This window comes from Neolamprologus multifasciatus, chromosome 10 (genome assembly GCF_963576455.1).
Source record: "Neolamprologus multifasciatus chromosome 10, fNeoMul1.2, whole genome shotgun sequence".
NCBI classification, from domain to species: Eukaryota; Metazoa; Chordata; class Actinopteri; order Cichliformes; family Cichlidae; genus Neolamprologus; species Neolamprologus multifasciatus.
Genome location: NC_140448.1, coordinates 12,344,624 through 12,368,391, shown reverse-complemented (window position 1 = coordinate 12,368,391; position 23,768 = coordinate 12,344,624). Strand labels below are relative to the sequence as shown.

Below are 23,768 nucleotides of genomic sequence, written 5' to 3'. Positions count from 1 at the left end.
AATTAGATACAAAAGGAAACCTTTTATAACAATATTTCAGTGTAACAAGAATAAATCAACACAACCATTTTATTTACATCACTTAATACCACTTGTGAATCACAAAAATATTGCATTGACTGTGTGTGCAGCAACGTTTCACTTCCTTTCAGGGCATTTTTCTCAATAGTGTGACATCCAATATCTCCACTAAGTTCTCTCCTGCAAGAGTCGAGAAACCAGGAAGGTTTTGACTGCCGCATAAACTGTTTGAGTAATGATCACGGTGGCAAAGTCTTGCTTTAAAGTGTTGTTTTTATGTGACCACAAAGAGCAAATGCAGACATATTAAACCGTGTTAAGTTTATTCAAGGTAAACATCAGCTTCCTTAAGCACTTCCTCTTTTTCATGGAAGTAGTCCCTAAACCAGGATATATGCTCCTTCTTCTGCTGCACAGTCAGGTAGGGGTTTCTGGACAGGCCGGTCACTACTAGCTCCATGAAGTGACGCACTGGCCCCTCACGAGGGAAGCCCTCCTCCAAGTGCTTCTCCAAGAAGATGTGCTCGTGGAATGGGACCTTGGCTTCCTCTTCGAGGCCTAACACAGCAAGAATGAATAGTCAGTTTCTCTCTCAGAAAAATGTATTTTCCCCTCTTTTAAAAATAATGAAGTCAACCTTCGTTACTCACCAGCTTCATTGTTTACTGGGTACTGCCATAGTTTCCCTTCTTTGGTCCACTGGATCATTTCCTCAAACCCATTTCGAGGCATCTGATTGGTCGATAGAGACAACTGATTTGCAAAGTCCATGTCCCACAGAGTCGGCTTAGCTGAAAATATGGTACAATGACGTTAAAAGCAAAAGATTTTGCAATGTGACATGAAATATGTTTACGGAGTGACAGGCATTAAAAGCATCACAGTCTTGACAAGCATTATTAAAGCGCCATGCTTAGCATGTTTGATACTGTGTCATGTTTCATCAGTTTAAGCTTGAAAAATCAACTGTCACTTGCTTACTAGAAGTCTTCACGAGGAAGACCACTGTTAAGTCAGTGATCTTCTGGTGTGGTGCATACATTTTGAAGACAAACTTTAAAAATGTTTATTTTTAGGCGTTAACAATGAGACAAGTAACACCAAAAAGTGGCCTCTGTAAGCAAACATATGAAATGAACAGTAAGCTTCAAATTGGAAAAAAAAAAAAGAAAGAAAAGAAAATCTAAATCCATCAATACCTGCTGCTGGTTCAATTCCATCTTCATCAGCAGCAGAGGTGAAGATGTTAAGTCTTTTCCCTAGCAACAAGTTCCTCCTTAAAAAAAGAAAGACATTAGACACAAGATCCATTAAAAACAACAACAACAAAAACACAACAAAATCAGTGTGAAGAGCTGATAAAAATGTTACCGTTTCCGAACACCGGACAGCTCGGAAGTGATTCCTCTGTGATGTGTATATCCTCGCCCGTCGTCATCAAACCGGATCTGATCGGCTGGCCAGGCATTCTGCCGGTTAGGATTCTTGCCTACTTTCATTTCAGCGATAATCACTCTGAGAAAATATTGTTTGATTCTTTTTTGTTAAATAAGCTTTTCAGAAAAGAAAAGGGAGGGGGGGGGGGGGGGATAACAATCTCATTAACTACAGTTATTGGGGACATACCCGAGGTTGTTAATGTCCCCTTTCTTCTGAGCCTCAGTGATTGCCTCGTGCTGCCTCAGCTGCCTGAGCAGCTCAGATTCAGCCTGGCTGCGGTTAGGCAGAGTGGAGGCAGCAGCAGATGCTGCAGCAACCAGATCAGGATCCAAAGTCTCACTAAAAACACAACCCAGGGGGGCACAAATGAGTGAATGAAATGTGACAAAAGTATAGCTCCTAAGGTTTGGTTTTTAATTGTATGGACATAAGTATTGGGCTACTCTGAATCTCCAATCAATCACTGGGCCATGCAGTATACCTTTACAAACATTTGTGAATGAATGAGTCATTCTAAGGAGTTCACTGAAATCAAGTAGCTGTAATAATATGCAACAAGTCACATTAGTGGAGTTTCTTCCCTTATAGAGATTCCACACTCAGCTGTATGTGGTATTGTTACAAGGGAGAAACATTTTGGAACTACAGCAACTTAGCCATGAGCTGAGTCACCAAGTACTGAGGCGCACAGTGCATAGCACAGACTAAACCTCCTCTGGCATTACAATCAGCACAAAAACTGTGTGCTGGGAGCTGGATGGCATAGGTTTCCATAGTTGAGCAGCTTGTGTAGGTCTAACATCTAGGTAGCCCAGTGCTTTCCATGTGATGTAAGTAACTATAGATGAAATAAACTTGAAAGAGAATCATGTGGAGTGACTGCTGTTGTCATCTTACAACTTTATGGCCAATGGTGTGAATAACACGAAAAACTTCATTAAGGCAATACAACCCTTCTCCGACTTCTCTCACCTCTGTGATGAATCATCCCCTGTAGCCTTCTGATACATACTGATGGTGCTCTCCATAGGTGCCGCCTTTGGCTTATATTGTGTAACTGACTCATAACTTTGCTTTGCCTTCAGGTTTTTTAACTTCCTTTTGTTGGTGACTTCTACTTTCATGGCTCCAAGAAGATTCAGGAGACTCTCCTTCCCACTCTTAGCTGCATCATTCTTCGTTTTCGCTGGCTGCTTTGATGCAACCTGTTCAGTTTTAACATCTGTCTGCTGCTCTGTGGCGTCTCCATCATCTGCCTTTAACACCGCTGGCTCCTCCCTCAATTCAACCACCTCTGCTTGGCCACCCTCTTTAACTGCCTGTGTTTTCTGGTCTTGGTTATTCTTCTTTTCACAGAGCGAGCTTGAACTTGTGCTGAAGGTTTTTACCCCACATTTATTTGTAACCCTGTGTTGAGAGATAGATCGGATAGAATAGATTTGTGCATCAGAAGGAGCCAAATCTGAAAAGGTCACGATTCACACTTTTGATAATTATTACATTAACACAATATCATCAATATTGAACGTAATAAATGCTAAGGAGGGGGCAACAGTGTCTGGAAAAAATAACATTATTATACATTATAGACTTGTATGCAATTCCATGCAGTTTTAATCTACACCATTTACAAGCATACCACTTAAAGACAACATGACAACTTGTGATGCTTTGCATACATCTTATATACTTATATTATATACATATTAGTCTGTGCATCTAGTGAATCAAACTTTTTTTTTCAGGTCCGTGCGATTAACTTCACATACACGTTACCATGGAAACAATCGCCTGAAGAGCTGTCAGTCAAGACGTCCATCCCCTTCTTTAGGCTAGAATAAGCTAGTTGCTAGCCACATGCCACTCTTGTTTAACGAAACAAGCAAAACTCAGCATATTTCGTTTGTACTGTGGCAACCTGTTCTTTGACATTAAGAAGCTCGGCAACTGAGTCTCACGGTCATTAGTTACTCTGTTTCACAGTGTGGCCCGTTCAATCACAGCTAACAGTCACATCGTTACCTCACCTGAAAACCGTCTTGTCACATTTAGCTGCTAAAACACACGAGTCGTAGACATTGGATGAAGAACTTCGAGGCGCCACCAAAGTCCGAAATATAATTCTGTACATTGTGGCTTGTTGTAATGTCCTTCCACGCTCGTCGTTTACCTCCGTTGTTACCACATAAGGTCACCCCTGTAAACTTTAAGAGAATAACAGTTCCGTTCCAGGATGTGCAAAGACTTGATGTTTGTTCTTCAACGTAAGAGTGCCGAGTTTTAATTTAGTCTGGATTTATTTGTAACATTGGCAATCTCAGTATTAAAGTAAATTTAATTAATTTCTTTAACATTTTAGTTGATTTGATTTTAAATAAACTTTAGGCGGTTACTGTCAGTAGTATAGTCTCGCGAGACCGCAACCGGAACGTGAGTCAAAATGGCGACGAAACACAACCGCTCATTCACGAACTGAGGTCTCAGCTGCAGTCCGCGAATTAGTTTCTTATTTGCATCAAGAGATGGATATTCAGAAAGAAGAAATAGCTTCGCGAAATCAACATTTTTGTAAACATTGATTGTTTTTATTCGCATAAGTTCCTGCTTATATTCAGAGAGGAGAAAGCAACTTCACACAGGTAAAACGTCAACGGAAGCTAAGTTATTAGCATGCAAGCTAACATGCTTAAAAATTAGCTTACCGCAAGTTAGTGTGAAATAAGTATATATTTATTCAGAAGCGTAAAGTTACCATAATTTCTTTATTTTTCGCTGATCTTAGGTTTCAGTGAATATATATAAAGTGTGGCTTGTGTGTTACATGTTGTAGTTCGCTGTTGTTCCGTCAGTGTGAACAAACCCGCTCCTTGGAGCTCAGTGTGTTTGTTTACCTACAAAGTATTTGGAAAAGAGGAACTTGGACAATCTTTAAAATCACTTAACATTATATTAAATGTGTAGTCTTCGCCTCCACATTAAGTTTCAGTCTTTTTTTTAAGATTTTAGATTTTATTTGATGGGTGTAATTACAACGCGCTAGCTTTGCAATACCTCCAGTCCTGTGAAATACCGTGGACTTGTTTTCATGATAACGTTGTATATCATCTTAAGAACAAGCTCCAAAGACGTAATCGGTGTAGTTTTAAAACACGACTTCTCTCTCGTTGAGGTTTTGTTCGGTCTGTTATCGTTGCATTTACGTTAACAAATACATGCGAAACTTAGAGAATGTGTCTGACAGCAAATATGCTGTTGCTACCACAGGATCTATTATGAATAAGTTTTGTTGTGCTTTAACATTTGTTGCTGACCAGAAAGTTACTGTTGTCTCAGCAAACCTCCAAACAGAGGTGTTAGATCAGTGTTTGGGTCATTGTTGCACATATCTACTATATAATAAGCAGTTATTGTATGCAGTGTCTTGAAGGGGTTCCTTTTGTGTGATTATCCACCTTAATGGTTTTGTCTTAGGGATTGCCCATCATTAATGAAAAGGGTTTTGGATGAGGGTCTTCTTGGAGATGTATAGCTGTGAGGGTTTTTTTTTTTTTTTAATGGTGAACAGCAATAGGACAATCAGTGTAGTTATTGCATTGAGTCTCGGAAACTAAAAACACAACAAAAATGATCTACAAAAGGAAATATCTATAGTAAGTGAATTTAGCCTAAATGTCCTGGTTTGGTGGGTATGTAAACAAAGAAGAAAGAACATTGTACTTAGATCTGTGCAGGTATTCTGTGGAAAGCACCTCTAACATTCCCAATATACTTCCAACAATAACCACAGTAATCACACATAAAACCAATGTAAGGGAGCTGGGTTATCAGAACAAGACTCAGCTGTACACCTGCACTTAAAGGAAAAATTACACTCTTTTGAAGATACTAATGTTCACATTTTGGACAGAGAAGTCACAAAGTTTGAAATATGAGTAAAGGATGATTCCTATGTGCACCTATAGCAACTGAGGTGGTGGACTATATAACCAGTCAGCTATAATGCATTCTTGAGATCAATTTGCACTCACACCTTGACCCATGTCATCTTAATGGCTCACATGATGGGCAGGCTTAGCTGACATGTTACAGAGAATTCACAGCATGGCATGTGATCTCAGCGTGTCACACCCTGAAACTTGTGACCCTGATGACACAAAGACAGAGTGGGTCAGTGACATTCAGGACCACCTTCAAGGTGGCAACACATTAGAAGTTAAATACCTGGGAATCCTCATCATCCTTTAGAACTGAAGAAGCCTTTTCAATGAGAGCTGAAATGTCTCCCAAGACCCTACAAGAACAAGTCCACTTGCCTTCAAAGGAAGCGTTTAAGACTTGATTATAAGCTATTTATAATCAGAACTCTCTTAGATCTGTCAACAACATAGTACCACACTGTGATTGTTACTTTAAGTCCATTTGAGTATCTACAATTGGCTATGAACTATTAGAATTTTGTGTTTTAGTTCTAAGTGTGATCTTGACCTTGTGTGTGTGTCTACGAGAGGTTATATTTATAGACCTGTGTGCTTTCTTATGTCAGCCATGGCGGAAGAACGTCGGCAGAAGCACTGTTCGGTCGTCCTGCCTACAGAGTCAATGAAGGCCATGGCAGAGTCAGTGGGAGTGGGGCAGTTACAGGAGGACAGCTGTGTAGCCCTAAGTGAAGAGGTCAGCTACAGAATAAAAGAAATTGCACAGGTAAAGTATGAATTATCAGAGAAAATATTGCCTTTTATTTATATGGAAGAAATGTTTTTTAAAAAACAGTTACTGGAAAATCCAGATTTATATTTAAATCCTCTTTGGTGTTTTTTTTTTCTCCTTTTACATAGGATGCTTTGAAATTTATGCACCATGGGAAGAGACGTAAATTAACCACCAGCGATATAGACAATGCTCTCAAATTAAAAAATGTGGAAGTAAGTGAGAACTTGTGTGTTTTTAAATGAAGTACTTTTTGCTGGCTTATTAAGTGATTTGATGGATGCAGTTTGAAGGCAAGCACGTCTCAATTAATTCCTTTCGGTACAGCCCCTGTACGGCTTCCAGTCGCAAGAGTTTATCCCTTTTCGTTTTGCGAGTGGCGGTGGAAGAGAGCTTCATTTCTACGAGGAAAAGGAAGTTGACCTCAGTGACATTATAAACACGCCTCTTCCCAGAGTCCCACTAGATGTGTCTCTTAAAGGTATTCAGAAAGTCAATTTTTTTTTTGTATATTTTTGTCCAATAGTATATTTAACTTGTACTCTGTGCTTGTTTGTTCATCACCAGCTCACTGGTTAAGTATTGAGGGGATGCAACCAGCTATTCCAGAAAATCCACCACCAGGTTAGCTCTGACCAGATTTTTTCTATTAAAGCACAGAGTTAAATATCTGGAGAAGAAACGTAGACACATTAGATATATTTTGTTTCCTTTTTAGCAACAAAAGAGCAACAGAAAGTTGAATCTACAGAGCCTCTCAAAGTAGTCAAACCTGGTCAGGAGGAGGAAGGTACGATTCAGGGCAAGGGTCAGGGCACAACAACTCCTGACGGTAAAGGTCAGTGTCTTGTTTTCTATTTAACGTTCTAATTTTTCTCTTACATTTCCCTACTTTAGTTCATTTCAGTTTTGCCTTCACAATGCTTGTTGATAATGTTTATCTGTATCCGTCTTGTTCAGGAAAGGAAAAGGGTCTAATAAGGTTGAAACCACGCAGCACTCATGAGCTTTCTGTTGAACAGCAGCTCTACTACAAGGAAATCACAGAAGCATGTGTTGGATCCTGTGAAGCTAAGAGAGCTGTAAGTTCTGCCTCTACTTTATATTAGTATTTTGTATTATTGAATATTTTAGTAATGGTTTTGTTTTATTAATGAGCCAAAACTACAAATGTATTATACAATAAATTGTATAATATAACTTAAACTTGGGCATAAAACAAAATGCCCTTTACTGTTTTTTCTTGGAAGGCCAAAAAAAAAGAGTTCTGTCTGAGTTTAAGTGTGCTAGTGAATGACTGAGTATGTGTTTACGTAAGCTTTAAAGGAGTATGTGGCGATTGCAAAGAAGAAAAGCGAACATATCCACATTCTCTGCTGTCAGCTTTCAGCAAACTGCCTAATTTTTCATGCCAGACCAAGTTAACAGGTCATCTGCACACATTCGATTTTATTTACAATTCGCTGTCCAAAACTGACAGCGGTGGATGGAGCAGCTACAGAGTTCTCTTTTCTTCATGTTGGAGCTTGTTGATCAGGTGGTTTGATGAAGGACTAAAGCTAACTTTTCCCAGTGAAGCTTTTAATGGTAAACACAGAAACATGTGCTGCTGTTTTGGATGCCTAGAAAATCTAATGGCGCAGCCTCTGTGCATTTTGTGTGTGTGTGTATGCGTGTGTGCGTGTGTACAGACTGGGGCCCCACATTAAACTACTAACATGGTGATAGTTGAGTCCTACAGAGTCATGGATTTCTAAAAGCATTAAAACAAAAAAATTTCATCTGGGATTTTTTTAAAATTTTTATTTAGTTGTTTGTGTTACTTATTCTAAAACGGGTTGTTGTTATAAAGTAAAATAGTAGTGCAGTCTAATTCTGTCATACTATCAAAAAGTTATTTAAGGCCAGTTTGTCACCTGACTTCTCTTTTTAAAAACGTTTCTATATATTTCGCACAGGAAGCCTTACAGAGTATTGCTACCGATCCTGGACTTTATCAGATGCTTCCAAGATTCAGCACATTTATTTCTGAGGGTGTAAGCACATTTCCAACATCTTCTCTTCTCAAACATTTCTTTACCTCACAAGAAAGCCCTGAGCATATTTGTGTTCAAAGTGCTGACCTTAGGCTCTCTTCAAAGGTGCGTGTAAACGTGGTGCAAAACAACTTGGCTCTTCTGATTTATCTGATGCGGATGGTCAAAGCGTTGATGGACAACCCCACCCTGTATCTGGAAAAATACGTAAGTGATGGAAACAAATACAATGTTGTATTATTTTATGAAGCTTGTAACCCAAAACATACTTTCAATGTGGTATTCAATTTTTTTTCTCTTTTTCTCTCCATCTACAGCTCCATGAGCTCATCCCGGCTGTGGTCACCTGTATTGTGAGTAAGCAGCTGTGTTTGCGACCGGATGTTGACAACCACTGGGCTTTACGGGACTTTGCTGCTCGTCTTATGGCCCAAAGTTGTAAAACCTTCAGTACAACAACCAACAACATTCAGTCTCGTATTACCAAGACTTTTACCAAGGTGAGGTTTTTTTTTGGTAATAAATATGTTGTTCCCATATTGAAGATGTTTTGATATTTTATACATACAGGAAAACCTGCATCTTGCATGTATCATGGTGGTGTGCTAGTTAGTGAAATGCACAGAGCAGTTAGGGTCACTGGCAGTAATAAATTGGCTATAGGTGTGAATGGGTGTCTGTTGCTCTGTTATCCTATTTGTGTCCTGTCCAGAATGAGCACCAACTTTCATCTTATGATGGCTGGAATAGACTTGAGTCTCCTTGGCGACCCCAAATTGGATATGTGGAAAAGGGGGGATAGAGGGAATCATGCAGAGTATAAATTTGTTTAACTCTCTATCACCCAAGTATTAAACAGGCTCTCTGGATGTATTTCATAATTTTGGCTGTAATACTTTTAAAATGACAAAATAATTCTCTTCTTTCAGCAACCATTCCATTTATCTCTGTTCTTTTTCTCTTTCATTTTCCCAAATAGTACTGTGAAGTGCACATGGTGTAGTGTAGGCGATGTTAATTTGTCTGTCAGAAGTTAAACTAAATAGCTTCACATTTTCTCAAAATCTAATTGATGACAGTGTAAAAATGCAGGTATGCATCAAGCTGTGTTGTGCAAGTATGTCTTAAAATTACTAATAATAATCAATACCCAAATATGTCATTGCCAATTTGTAAGAAAACAAACAAACTCATCTCTAGTTGTATTTTAACGTTGTTTAAGGGTGTATCTACCCTTTTGCTCTTTAGTCTGATGGAATCTTACTGGCCCTGTTTTGTGAGCGTTGTTTAAGCAGGTGTGAACTTGGTAATCTCCTGTTGCGACTGAAGCGCTCTGAAGCTTTTCTTTGTGCTTTGCATTCTTACGTAGTAACAGTTCGATAATAAACCTTTACCTCACAAATGTATCCTCTAGTCCAGGACACAACAGTTGAAAATTCTCATGTGATTCACAGGGAGGCTTTGTAGCTTTTTTGGACTGATTCAGAACAGGCAATCAAACACCAAGTTGGAAAACACAGCAAAACACATAAATCCACTTTTTTTTTCTTCTTCCAGAGTTGGCTGGATGATAAAACGCAGTGGACGACACGGTACGGCTGCATCGCTGGACTTGCAGAACTGGGAGCAGATGTGAGTGGGGTTTTGTTTCCTCTTCTTCTTGTTCTGTCTGTTGCAGTGAAACCAACCTGCTGTTTTTATCTTTTATCCTCTGTAGGTGATCAAGACATTGATAATTCCTCGGCTTGCTGTAGAAGGTGCTCAGATCAAAGCAGTGATGGAAGGACCTGTGGTCTCTAATATCGATAAGATAGGAGCTGAGCATGTTCAAAGCCTCCTACTGGTAATATATGCACTTTTCTGAGTCTCATACATTAGTTTGTAAACTAGAGCAGTCCAAACAGATTATATAAACCCTGAGATTGTTATTAAAGTGTTTTGTTTTCCCTTCTCCTTTTACAAAGAAACATTGTGCCAGTGTTATTGCCAAATTGCGATCTCAGCCTGACAACGTGGAGCAGTATCGCACAGACTATGGTTATCTCGGACCCATGCTTTGCTCCCATGTAATGAAGGCCAGGACTCAAGCAGCACTGCAAGCTCAGCAAGTCAACAGAACTACATTAACAATCACTCAGGTATAACTTACACCCAGTTATCACCAAAGTATCCTATACCATACCATCATTTATTTATATAGCAATTTAAAAACAACACACGGCCGACCAAAGTGCTGTACAGCAGAAATACTAAAAGTATACTATATGAATAATTATTATTATTTTTAATTTACAATTAACAACAAAATAACAGTGTCAGTTACCCGCTAATTCAAAAGTGAGGGAATGAAAATAAGTTTTGATTCTGGATTTAAAGACCACCACTGAAGAAGATTGCCTGATGTGAAGAGGAAGATAATTCCAAAGCTTCGGGGCAACAATAGAGAATGCTCAGTCTCCTCTAAGTTTCAGCCGTGATTTATTTTCAGCCGAGACTGACTGAATAAATGAATGTATATTTAAAAATACTTATCTGTAATAAGAGAATTCAAAATTAAAATGGCATATTAAGATTATTACAAGTGATATTGGTAAATATTAGCAACTAGTATGTTTGCCTTCGTTTAATAATGAACAATGACACTTTCTTTCAGCCGCGTCCCACCCTTTCAGTCTCACAAAGCGGGCTAAGTGGGTCATCAGGTCCTCGCACTCCCAGCATCATTAAGGTCCCAAGCTCCCTCACACTGATGTCGCCACGACCTGGTACCCCATCACAGCCATCTCCTCCAGCTACTAAGTACATTGTTATGGCAACCAGTGCAGGAGCTGCCTCAACTCAGCAGGTGATTTTAGTTTTTCTACCACCACTACAGGAAATCTTTATAAAGTGTTTTTCCATAAAGGCACAAAGCCTTTCTCATATACTTGACCTTCATATTGGCATGATAATGTGCCAGATTTGACATTTTATAAATGCTTAGTGTTACAAAATGGAAACACGGTGACAAAACTTACTGAATAAAGATTGCTGTTGATGATTGTGCCTTCTAATAAAATCTACAACTGCTTGCATGTTTTTTGTCTATCGTCAGGTCATAACTCTCAGCTCTTCACAGTCAGCTTCACCAGTAACTAGTACTGTTCCCAGTGCTACATCTACCTTGCAGCCTTTGGTAAAACTGGAGCCTGGCAGTGGCCCTGGACTGACAGCTTCACGACCTCTGCAGAAGTACATAGTCGTGTCTCTTCCCTCGTCTGCCTCTTCGTCTTTGGAGACTAAGAGCTCTGTGCTACCCACCTCAATCTCCTCAAGTTCACTAGATGGAGGGATGAAGCTGGAACGGTCCGAGTCTCCTGGAGCAAGCACACAGTCGCCACACTGAGACTTGTATGAGTAGTGGAGATTCCTATCAAGTTGGAGCACCTGAGCACACAAGGAGATTTGTTTGGGCTGAACTTAATGGGGCAACCTCTGAGGTGGTATGAAGGGGCAATATCTGAACTCTTGACTGATTGAGAGCAAATGTGACCAGAGGTAAATATGTTGATGCCCGATGAAAACCGACCAATCTGTGACATCTTCACTGTTTCAGCTTATATTCAAATTGATTTCATGTTTCTTTTTTACCCTAAAATAAATGATTTTTTATGAAATCTTTCAACTGTATGTGATTTTTACATTTCTGTTGTCATTTTAAGTGATTCTTTGGTATTGTCATTTTTGGTATGGGTGGCTCTCAGAGTTTGTAAATTGCTGCCAACATCCAATATCTGAGCTTGCAAAACAATCCACATGGGTATCAAGTCAGTGCAATAAATGAAAAAGGTGCAGTACAGTGAGGACAAACAACAGAAATGCTACAATAGAGGGATTCTGCTCTAGTCACATAAAAACTTAGCTGGCTATTTTAATTACAGCTTGCCAATTTTTTTTGTACTCTTTATATTTTCACATGAAATTTAAATATATAACTCCAAACTTGCATTAAATTTGAGGAAAATATGTATGAATTTGTATAAATCAAGTTTGCTGCTACATTTTTGTGTGTAAATGGGTCTAATGTGTAATGAAAGGCAGCTTTAAGCCCAAAGGTTATAAAATAACCTGCAAAAAAAGACTCAGCCTCAACAAAACTTAGTTTGAATTCGAAGTACCCATAAAAAAGTTTTTAAAAGATACAATCCTGCATTTGAAATGTTGAGCGAAAGGTCACTGAATGCAGAATGATTTCTGTCAGCAAGTGAAAACTGCAGAATAATGCCTTTTGTTTTATATACTGCAATATTTATAGAGATGACATATAGTGTTACTTTGTGGTAAATATGAATTTTAAAGGCTTTTCCTTGCTTAAGTCAATAAAGAAAGATAGAGGCCACAACTGCGTTGTTTTACTTTTGTTAGACCTTTGAAAGTAAAAACGGTGAAAGCAATTCTTTTGCAGCTGTTAAAGTTTTCAAATACAGTGAAAATGAAACATTGAGGCAGTTCACCTCCAAAGTAAAAGCTGCACCTATTGGAATTCTTTCAGCAAATTTAAGAGCTGAACCACATACACAAGCAAATACAGTAGTTTAAATACTGGACATTTTTCATATCTTTCTATTACTTTCACACAGCTAGTCTCCTGTGTTGTGTGATGAGGGTTGTGATTCACGTGTACATATACATAACCTTTTTTTTGTTTGTTTTTGGGGTTTTTTAAAAATGTTTTTGACTAAGCTCACTTGTCACTTCGGGTGACTATTATCACAATAGAAAAATTTCAATATTTAAATTTCTTGAAGCTTTTGACTATACCATAAATAAAATAAGAACGTTAACATTTGTTTTCATCTTGAGTTTAGTTGGAAAGCCATGTATGGCTGAATGGTTGTAATTGTCCATGGGTTATCCATAACCTTTTTGTTGAGCCTTTAAAGCGAGCTCAGTGTATATAGAAAAAATAGTGGGAGCTCACTCCCGTTAGCTGTTTTCACAAACTTTTAATTTCAGTTTTTTTTTTTTTTTTTTTTTTTTTTTGTAGGGCCCCATAAAGCCTGTTGTGTTCTGACTTGTCATATAAGTTGACAGGTTAAAAATCCAATATCTGTCAACTAAAGAACAAGAAAAAACAGTAGTTTAACTTTTTGAAAATTATATTCAAGCAAAATGACTAAGCACCCTAAAAACAAACAAACAAAAATATAAGTACGAACTTATGAAATTTGTTCATATTTAAGCAATTTGCTCATTTATGTGGTTCAACACTTACTGCAACTTTTACTTTGGAGGTTTACTTTTTACTGTCTTTGTGAAAAGGAGCAGGCGGATATTTTTGTACTTTGTACTTGTACTATTTTAAATGCACGTAAGTGCTCCTAATTGTGCGAAATTTTGTTGTTGGTAGTTGTAAAATGGGGCTCATATAAAGATTTATTGCCTTATCCAAATCGAAAGGCATACAAAACGGTAATAATAAAATAAATAAATCCAAAATTATTTTGACCTTTATTTTGAAGGCGGAAGTATCAAGGCGTAGCCGCTTCCTGTACAGACTTCTTCTTCTTTCTTTTTTTTTTTTAGCGCGTAGCTTCTTTTAGAGCTGGGAACAGGCAAAACCCTGAAAACCTGAAACTCTGCATTTACTGTAGACATGAATTTCAAAATACGGCGTGCTGCGAAGGAAGACTGCAAAGACATATCGAGGATGATAATGGTGAATTATAGTTAACTTATCTCTGTTTTTCCCACTTCACAGTACTTTTATAGGGCTCTGTTAAACGTTAGCTCAGTATCTGAAAAATTAGATTTTGTTTCCTAATGATTCTCCAGAGTGTGTTTCTCAGTTGACATAACGGTAAAACGGCGTTTTTCAGGATTTGGCGATTTATGAAAAGATGCCTGACCAAGTGAAGATTTCGCATGAAGGTAATTCTCCTATTAGTTAAATGTTACAGAAAGTAAAGATTTATTTGTCTAAAAGCATACCGTTTTTTTCTGTATAACTTTTAATGATGACTTTTTAAACCTACTGCAAAAGCATATGTATAATATGATGAACCATTGTTATATAATTTTGTTATATAATGACTGGCAGTCAGACCACAGTCCTTAAATCGAGTGCAGCCATATTTACAGTTAATAAGTAACTGGCAAGGATCAAACTCCCAACAATCAGATTATCATAATCAATCATCATTATAAACCCCACTATTAAAAAGTAAGCACTTTAAAATCATTAAACATAAATATCAAAGTTATTTATTTATTCAAAGTTTATTCTTTTTAGAATTATATAGTCAGTGGTAGCTTCATTGCCCCCAATGGGAAATTGATTTGCAGTCCACACATCAAACAACACAAATAACAAAAAGAGAGAGAACAGTTAAATGGTTTATGGCAGAATATGAAAGAAGGTTTTCTGAGATTGTTGTAGAGAAAACTTTTATTTTCATTTGTTGCCTCAACAGTTTAGGGCCACACAACAATAATGCAAATGACAGTAACTGCTATGTGTCATGTTTATGTTATATTGTGGAGGTAAACACAGACGACACGAGAGCTCTCGATTGACACTGCTCGTTTATTACTTATCACCACACAACTGAACACTTTTCCCTCCAAAACACAGCAACAACACTTCCTGAGAACTGGGTGTGAGTGGAGCCCTCCAGTGGTCCACCACACATGCCCCCCCGAACACCCAGTAGGGTCATCCCCTAGTCTAGAACCCTCGCTTTAATTAAACGTCCAGAACGGCTGAACCGGGGAGGTGGAGAGCTGGCGGAGGGGAAACGAGCCTGAGGGCCAGGCTGGCATGGGCGGTCAGGAAAAACTGAAGATAGCTCGCCAGGTGGGGGGCGCTCCCAGAGGAAGAAGCAGGATTGTCCGGTCCAGTGGAAGGCGGGCGGCCATGGCGGGGGGCCTGAGCCGTCACCACCTCATCATCCCGAAGCACATGTGCTGGTTTAAGTCTGTCAATAGAAACAGCCTCCTGTCGACCCCCAAAATCCAAAAGGAAATACTTCCGGCCCGGTTGAATAACCCTAAAGGGGCCGTCATACAGTGGACGCAGCGGAGGCCTATGAGCGTCATGCCTGACAAAAACAAACTGTGAGGAGTCCAACGACCTTGGAACAAAGGTGTCGGGCACACAATGGTGCACTGGGCCAGGAAGAGAAAACGAGTCTCTTGGGGGACGGAGAGACAGCACAGATGGAGCGAAGCACGGGGGTGGGCTCTCAGGCAAGAATTCCCCGGGGACCCGGAGGGGCTGACCTCAGACAAGTTCAGCCGGGGAAACCCCAAGGTCTTTTTTAACCGCGCAGCGCAACCCCAGTAAAACCCATGGAAGGCGGTCAACCCAGTTGCCATCTGTGAGAGAAGCACGGAACGCGGCCTTAAGCGACCGGTGGAAATGTTCGCACATCCCGTTGGCCTGCAGATGGTACGCAGTGGTTCGGTGGACCTTGACCCCCAGGCCGTCAGCCATGGCAGACCAAAGCTCGGAAACGAACTGGGGGCCCCTGTCTGAGGTGATGTCGGCGGGGGGACCGAAACGCGAAACCCACGTTGACAAAAATGCCCTGGCCACTGCTGCTGCTGTAGTGGTCGCCAGAGGCACTGCCTCAGGCCAGCGGGTTGTGCGGTCCACTACAGTCAAAAGGTGCGTGAAACCTTGTGACTGCGGCAGAGGACCAACCAGATCCACATGCACATGATCAAAACGCCTCCCTGGAACGCAGAAGGATTCGAGGGGCGCCTGTGTGTGCCTATGGATCTTAGCACGTTGGCATGGGATGCACGCGGCTGCCCACTCTTTCACTGATTTACGAAGGCCCGGCCAAACGAACCTAGAGCTGACCAGCTTGACCGAGGCCCGGACGCCTGGATGAGAGAGGGCATGTACGGAGTTGAAAACGTGACGACGCCACGAAAGGGGAACTACAGGGCGTGGACGGCTGGTGGAAACATCGCAAAGCAGGCTGGGCCTGCCGTTCCACACGGGTCTGTCCTCCAATACAAGGCCCGTTTGCGCAGACCGAAGGGCAGGGACGTCCGGGTCGGCCTGTTGGTCAGCGGCCATAGCCTCGAAGTCTATGCCAACATAAACGGGAGAGACCAGCACACGGGATAGACAGTCAGCCACGCAGTTGGACTTACCAGCCACGTGCTGAATGTCAGTTGTGAACTCGGAAATGGCTGCCAACTGCTGCTGGCACCCGCTCCACGGATCAGAGACCTTGGACATCGCGAATGTCAAAGGTTTATGATCAACGTATGCGGTGAAGCTCCGACCCTCGAGAAAAAACCGAAAATGCCGTGTCGCGAGGTGCAGGGCCAGCAACTCCCTGTCAAAAACGCTATATTTGCGCTCACTGTCCCTAAGCGTGCGACTAAAAAAAGCAAGCGGTTGCCAGACACCGGAGACCCGCTGTTCTAACACTGTGCCCACCACCACGTCCGACGCGTCGGAGGTCAACGCAATCTCCGCCGACGGAAACGGGTGGGCCAGCAGGGCGGCGTTTGCCAGCGCGTTCTTGGCCCCAGAAAATGCCTGGATGCGTTCAGGGAGCCAATCAATCGGGTCCTTAGCTGTTTTACCCTTCAAGGCAGCATAGAGAGGCTGCAGCAGGTGCGCAGCTCTGGGGAGAAAGCGGTTGTAGAAATTGACCATCCCCAAGAACTCCTGCAGCGCTTTAACGGACGCAGGACGCGGAAAAGCCGAAACGGCCCGGACCTTGTCTGGCAACGGAACCACACCGTCAGCGGAAATGCGGTGGCCCAAGAAATCCAGAACCGGCAAGCCGAACTGGCACTTGGAGGGGTTGACGATCAGGCCGTGTGCCGCCAAGCGCTGGAAAACCTGATGCAGATGGGACGCGTCCTGACTCTCAGAGCAGCTGGCCACCAATATATCGTCAAGGTACACGAAGACGAAGGGCAGCCCGCGCAAAACAGAGTCCATCAACCGCTGAAAAGTCTGGGCGGCACCTTTCAGGCCGAACAGTATGCGCAAAAATTCAAACTCGCCGAAAGGGGTAATAACGGCAGTTTTGGGGACGTCTTCGGCGCGCACGGGAACCTGGTGATACCCCCGCACCAAGTCAATTTTAGAAAAAATCGAGGTGCCGGCAAGGTGGGCGGAAAAATCCTGGATGTGGGGAATGGGGTAACGGTCGTTCTCCGTGACATTATTCAAACGGCGAAAATCCCCACACGGCCACCACCGACCGTCTGACTTGGGCACCATGTGTAGCGGAGAAGCCCAGGCACTATTCGAGCGCTGCACTATGCCGAGGCGCTCCATTGCGGCAAACTCTTCCCGAGCGACGGAGAGTTTCGCGGGGTCGAGGTGACGCGCGCATGCGAACACCGGCGGACCGACCGTCGGGATATAATGTTCAACCCCGTGCTTTGTTGCCGTGTTCGAGAAATTAGGAACAGTCAGTGAAGTGAACTCCAAGAGCAAACACTGAAAAACATTCCCTGAAGTCACTAAATTAGCCCGATTCAGGGGCTCGATGGCGCGAGTGAAACAGGGTATTGAAGAAAAAGACAGTGCATCGATTAAGCGTCTGTTAGCGACATCGACCAGCAGTCCGTGGGCACAAAGAAAATCGGCGCCCAAAATAGGTACAGAGCTAGCAGCAACAACAAAGTTCCATTGAAAATCCCGACCATGAAAACAAACAGTCACGAACCTTTCCCCGAACATTGCGATGGGAGAGCCATTAGCCGCAATAAGCTGTGGTCCGCAGCCCGCTGCTAAACTGTCGGCTCCGGACGGGGGAAGGAGGCTCTTTTGGGAGCCGGAGTCGACCAGGAAACGTCTCCCAGAGCGCGAGTCTTCTATGAAGAGCAGTTTTTCTTTGTCGCCAGCGGTCCATGTCCCAGGGTCGGAAAAGCACAAGGCGGCAGGCAGCAGCGCGCTCTGGCGCCAAAACGCTGATGGTAGAAACAGAGGTCCCGTCCGTGGTGTGGCTGTGCCGCGATCTTTGCCGTCAGCGAAGGATCGGAGACGTCAGGGCAGGTCAGTGGGGAAGTGGAAGGCGCCGCCGGCGAAGCTGGAACTAGGTCGTGATTGTGGAAAGTGCGGGTAGCCAGGAGAATACGATCCGCGTCCTCAGCCAGGGAGCGATAATCCTTCGTGCCCAGAGACGGAGAGTTGGCGAGGCCGGCTCTCACGACCGCCGGCAGCTGTCGGAGGAATATGTGGGCGAAGAGGAATCCCCCGTCGTCCGGTCCGAGAAGGGATAGCATGTGCTCCATCAGTTCGAGAGCCGTACCGCCACCCAGGCCTGAGAGGGAGAGGAGCTTCTCGGCTCGCTCTGCGTCGGAGAGGGCATAGCGCCGAAGAAGCAGCTCCTTAAGGGCGGCGTACTTCCCTCGGGTGGGTGGGTCCCGGAGGAGAGTCAACGCACGACGGGTGGCTAGCGGGTCGAGAGAAGCCACTACATGGTGATATTTCGTGTCGTCAGCCGAGATGCCACGAAGGTGGAACTGAGCCTCCACGTGCACGAACCACGACGGGGGATCGTGAAGCCAAAAGTCCGGCAGCTCGAGCGCCACAGCAAACGTAGCTGCAGCCGGAGGCAGAGGGCTGGCGGCTGCTGATGCATCCAGAGCGGAGTCGGTGCCACCATCGGACTGCAACATGTTCAAGTCAGGGGTCACCAATGTGGAGGTAAACACAGACGACACGAGAGCTCTCGATTGACACTGCTCGTTTATTACTTATCACCACACAACTGAACACTTTTCCCTCCAAAACACAGCAACAACACTTCCTGAGAACTGGGTGTGAGTGGAGCCCTCCAGTGGTCCACCACAATATGAAAGAAATGGAATAAGGTGTAAACATTCCCAGCTCCAAACAGACCTTTCCAGCAAAAATAACTTGGGTGAATTTAATTATTTTCACAGTGTCTGTGTCCCATTTTACTTTTCTCATGAAGCCATACCAGAGAGATTGATGACATAGAACCTGGCAGAATTTACGTTTTAAAGGTACAGCTCACCACTAGATGTCAATAGATAGCAGACTTCATCAGTTGAGTTGTTTTCATATGCTGCCCAGTTCAAGTGAAAAATCCTTGCTATGGTGGTCGCTGTAGGACAAACAACTCTTGCTGTAGTTCTGCTGTAGTTCATCTCTGTTGTTACCTCAACTGTCAATATGTTTCCACATTTATTTATGCTGGAGAAGGTTGTAGAACTTGGTGAAAGGAGTTTAAGATGAGTCAATGAGTGAGTGAAACATTTGTCCGATGACAGTGAGAGTTGAGTTGTAGAGCAGTTGATGCTGCTGTTAGCCTCTGAAATGCCTCTGAGATAGAATAGAATAGAATAATCATTTAATTGTCCCACAAGGGGAAATTTGGTTGTAACAGCAGCCAAAAAGACAAATATACAAACAAACAGTACACAGGACACAAAACAGAAACATACACAATTTTTCTTACATATTTACATTAAGGACAATGGTTACTATAAACAGAGAGTACTGTACAGTTATTAAATTAAATAAAAATAATTACAGCTAAGAGGCAAACCAGGTTGTAGTGCGAATTGGTTAATTAACTAACTTATTGCAGTTACAGCATTGATGTAAACATCTATGTTTGTTGGGAGCAGTTCTGATTGTACAGTCTGACAGCTGCAGGGAGGAAGGACCTGCGGAAACGCTCCTCCATGCATCTAGGATGCAGCAGTCTGTCACTGAAGGAGCTCTGCAGTTCAGCAACATCTACATGCATGGGGTGGGAGACTCTGTCCATCAGAGATGTTATTTTGGCCAGAGTCCTTCTGTCTCCCACCACCTGCACTGGGTCCAGGGTGCATCCCAGAACAGAGCTGGCCTTCTTGATGAGTTTATCCAACCTCTTCCTCTCAGCTGCCGATAAACTGCTGCTCCAACATACAACACTGTAAAAAATGACAGATGCCACCACAGAGTCATAGAAGGTCTTTAAAATGCTTGTATTGGTGTCTCTTTCCTTTCTCTGATGAAAAAACTATAGGTATGATCCATCATATCTTGATCTTGAAACTTGCCTCCACAGCAGGTGAACATCTAAAAACAAACAAACAAAAAAAAACCTAACATTATACCAGCTAACGTTATGTTAGAGTGTCCTAAAAATAACACTTTCCCTCTGATAAACAGGGGCTGGTCTCAAAGAATTTCCTTGCCAGTCACTGTATTCAAGATGGCTGGGCAGCATGGTGGCTTCACCAAACCTGTTCTGATGCCTGTTCTGATGTATTTTTAGCTGATGAATTCCAGGTTTAGAATTGAACTTCGAATTAATCTTCCAGCAAACATTAGTTTGTTAGAAGATGTAATAACACACTAAACAGTATTTATTCATGGGTACAACATTCTTTTTTTCTTCTTTTTTTTGCTGTTAAATAGTGTAAAAAAAATGAAATGAGCTTCTTTACCTTTAGTTAAGTTAGTATTTAAAATGTGTTTTAGCTGCCTTGAAGGATGAATTTATATATAACTATAAAATTCATACATTAGATGCAGTTATTAGCTGAAACAATAACTGCAGCTCAGTGAGAAGGAGTGGTAATTGGTCCAACAATGATTAACTGAATAAGATTAGGATTAGGTCCCTTAGATATAGGTGTATACGGTCAACTGCAATTCTTCGTGTACTTTTCCCTATCAACTGTCATGCAGCTTCTTTTGAAATACATCCAATCTCTCTTTTATTATAAGATAAAGATAGCTGGATTACTAAGTGTCTTTAAAAAACAAATACAACCAGATTGTTTTGATATCTTGTGTTTTGCTATTGTGCTCATAAGTTGACGACACACTGTGACCCCAAGCTTGACACAAAAGCATCCTTTTAAGTAAAAGCCTGCTAATACCTTTGGAAAAATTTACAGTAGAGGACTGTCATCCACAACTGGCTTAATAGAGACACTGATGCTTCTCCTACTCAGAATAATTGATGTCAGTGTCACTACTTACTATTAATGAAGAGACAATTTTAAAGAGAATTCAGTTTCTCAAATGTATGTTTTTGATGTTTCTTCTTGTTTAAGAGCTTTTTATTGCTGTTAAAATAGAGATTAAACATGTCTATATGAATAACTTTTTCTTGTGCAATTTAGAGTTAGAGCGCGATGGTTTCTGCCAGAACCCCTTCTTTGAATGCCTCGTTGCAGAAGTACCAGAAGAGCATAAGTCTAATGAGGGTAAATGTTCAATCATGGCCTTTTGTTTTTATTGTAGTCTTCGTTGTCTGCCACACTTGATCTAATCAGTGTGGCTTCTGGCCAACAAGTGTTGCCTCATAAATCAACAGTGGCAGATGAGGCTATTCTTTCTAAAATTAAGATAAGCATTGTTCTTTCACGTGTTAGAAACAAACATAAACCTTGCTCAGACAAAGCAATGCTGCTATGTAATTAGGAACTTCCCAGCTCACGTCACCACAGCTGCACAGTCAGCATTATATCTTTAGTCCTTATTAGCAGTAGCGGTCTTTTACATTAGCAGTCCACATAAAAGTGTAGTTTAGTATAAGGAAGAGAGAGTTTTTTCCATGATATTTGTCGTTATGTTTACTTCCCTTTGAAATATTTACCTCTTTTTGTTCATACAGGATTCACAATCATCGGGTACGCCCTTTACTTTTACACTTACAGTACATGGAAGGGACGGGCAGTATATTTGGAGGACCTGTATGTGATGTCAGAATTCAGAGGTACAATATTTCTTGTGGTATATATATATAAAACAATCTAGATGTATTTGTTACTTTATCATGTTTATAATGATTTCCTCTGTAGGAAATGGCATTGGTACAGCTTTATTGAGCAAAGTTGCAGAGGTAAGACTGTTTTTGTTGTTGTATGGAAAACATATTTTAATTTGATTTGTTGCATTTGGACGCTTTTGATTTTTTTCTTCTGTTTTGGTTAATATCAGCTGTTTTGTGTTATAGCGAGGTAATAGTGCATGATTAAGAGCAGGACAATTTTTTTATTTGCTCAGATTGGGAAAAAGAAGCAGTGTGTGCGGCTGCAGTTGTCTGCGTTAGAGTGGAACACTCCCTCTCGAGACTTTTATGCTGCTAAAGGAGCTCAGAACCTCACTGTCACTGAAGGCTGGCACGCTATCCGCTTTGATGGACAGAGCCTGGACAATTTAGCAAATGAAGCACCTAAAGATTGACAAGAAAACTATGCTCTTTACCCTTCTGTGCAAAATGGTGCTTGTTTTAAAACGTTTTTGGTGTTTTTCTCCATAAAACAGCCTTAAATATATCTTGTGTGTGTCCTTGATTTAACAAATTAATTTACAGGGGACGAAGGATGTGAAATACATATGAATTTAGTATTTTTGATGTGATACGGCTATCCCTTTTGATTTCTTCTTCTATAGACTTGAAATAGTATCGCTCAAAGTCCCATAAACACAGACCCCTGCTGAATAAAACACTGAGTAGCATAAATCAATGGTTCGGTACATTTTTATGTTTTCATGTACGTTTCTCAGGAACTGAAAACCCAGTGTATTACTTTCACTCTTACAGTGATGCAGCTACTTTGTAACCAATTAAGTAATGAAAAGGAAGAGATATTGAAACAACCTGTTAAGAATGAGAATTTTTAAAGTGCTCTACATGACTTTATGCTATAAATGTTATATTTTAAACTCTTCCTTACATTTAAATTATTTATCACTAATCAGCAAAATGTTACTTGACTCTCATTGGGTAAACCAAATCCCAGATGTGACATCACAGCTTTCCAGCAGGTTGCAACTGTGAGATACTCCAAAGGTGACTTTTTGTTCCTGGAAGATGGCATTTTTAAAGTGTTGAATCTATATTATGTGAGAATGTAAAATACAATGTGTCGCCAAACTAAAATGGGCATTAAAGAATAAAGTGGGCCCTGAGAAAGTACTGTTATTAAGTGGGTTATATGACAAGATTTGAGCTCTGAGCTTTTTTTTGTTGTTGATGTAAACATTCAAATGAAAAGCTGCTGTGCAAGCAAGTTCTGTAAATGTCCTTTTATTTGACTGTGCAAAGTAGTTAATAATGACAACAACAATGTCACCTGTGCTAAACACCACTGAGCATCACTAGCAGAAATCATAAATGTGTTAACATTCTCATAATTTAGGGCATTAGATTACTGTGAAATGGTAAGTAACTGGTAAATATATAGTAAAAAACCATGCAAAAATCATGAGAGATGTGTAAAATCAAAATAAAATCAACAAAGTGACATGAAAATATAGACTCTGTGCTTATGATTGTTTCATTCCTTTTATTCAAGTGGCTCCTGCAAACAAACACACCCAAAACAAACAAAAACCCCACTGGCTGAAACCACACGTGTCCTGTTATTGTGATAAATTATGCATGGGACCATTAGAAAACAAAATATACCAACTGTGTGCTTAGTTGGAAGTGTGACTTTTGCATCAAAATTTACTTACTGTAACAGATTTTGTCCTGGAACCTGTGACCGTAATTGATATTATACAGTTTTTATTATGTAAGTCATGACTGAAATGTAACTAAGTAGTTATGTTTAGAATAATAA

The 23,768-nt window shown here is 41.2% G+C and overlaps 3 protein-coding genes across 3 annotated transcripts; 2 read left to right on the top strand and 1 right to left on the bottom strand.

Annotated features, from left to right (window-relative positions):
• Nucleotides 1-51: 51 nt before the first annotated feature.
• On the bottom strand, nucleotides 52-3,801 carry mrps31 (mitochondrial ribosomal protein S31). The gene is made up of 7 exons (XM_085174298.1): nucleotides 3,489-3,801; nucleotides 2,434-2,868; nucleotides 1,648-1,800; nucleotides 1,393-1,536; nucleotides 1,221-1,297; nucleotides 672-812; nucleotides 52-579 (listed from the first exon to the last, which is right to left on the bottom strand). Exons 1-7 carry the CDS (start codon nucleotides 3,590-3,592, stop codon nucleotides 344-346), a joined length of 1,290 nt encoding a protein of 429 aa, XP_085030424.1. The 5' UTR covers nucleotides 3,593-3,801; the 3' UTR covers nucleotides 52-343.
• Nucleotides 3,802-3,880: 79 nt separating this feature from the next.
• taf6 (TAF6 RNA polymerase II, TATA box binding protein (TBP)-associated factor) lies at nucleotides 3,881-11,860 on the top strand. Its single transcript, XM_085174297.1, has 15 exons — nucleotides 3,881-4,100; nucleotides 6,005-6,162; nucleotides 6,297-6,383; nucleotides 6,496-6,649; nucleotides 6,736-6,792; nucleotides 6,887-7,006; nucleotides 7,129-7,250; nucleotides 8,127-8,204; nucleotides 8,310-8,411; nucleotides 8,522-8,704; nucleotides 9,762-9,836; nucleotides 9,922-10,047; nucleotides 10,169-10,342; nucleotides 10,858-11,049; nucleotides 11,299-11,860. The coding sequence occupies exons 2-15, from the start codon at nucleotides 6,007-6,009 to the stop codon at nucleotides 11,587-11,589; spliced, it is 1,917 nt and encodes a 638-aa protein (XP_085030423.1). The 5' UTR covers nucleotides 3,881-4,100; nucleotides 6,005-6,006; the 3' UTR covers nucleotides 11,590-11,860.
• A 1,893-nt stretch (nucleotides 11,861-13,753) lies between these two features.
• On the top strand, nucleotides 13,754-23,455 carry LOC146509720 (thialysine N-epsilon-acetyltransferase-like). Its single transcript, XM_085174301.1, has 6 exons — nucleotides 13,754-13,902; nucleotides 14,063-14,114; nucleotides 21,318-21,401; nucleotides 21,812-21,913; nucleotides 21,999-22,039; nucleotides 22,204-23,455. Exons 1-6 carry the CDS (start codon nucleotides 13,840-13,842, stop codon nucleotides 22,381-22,383), a joined length of 522 nt encoding a protein of 173 aa, XP_085030427.1. The 5' UTR covers nucleotides 13,754-13,839; the 3' UTR covers nucleotides 22,384-23,455.
• The last annotated feature ends 313 nt before the right edge of the window (nucleotides 23,456-23,768 follow it).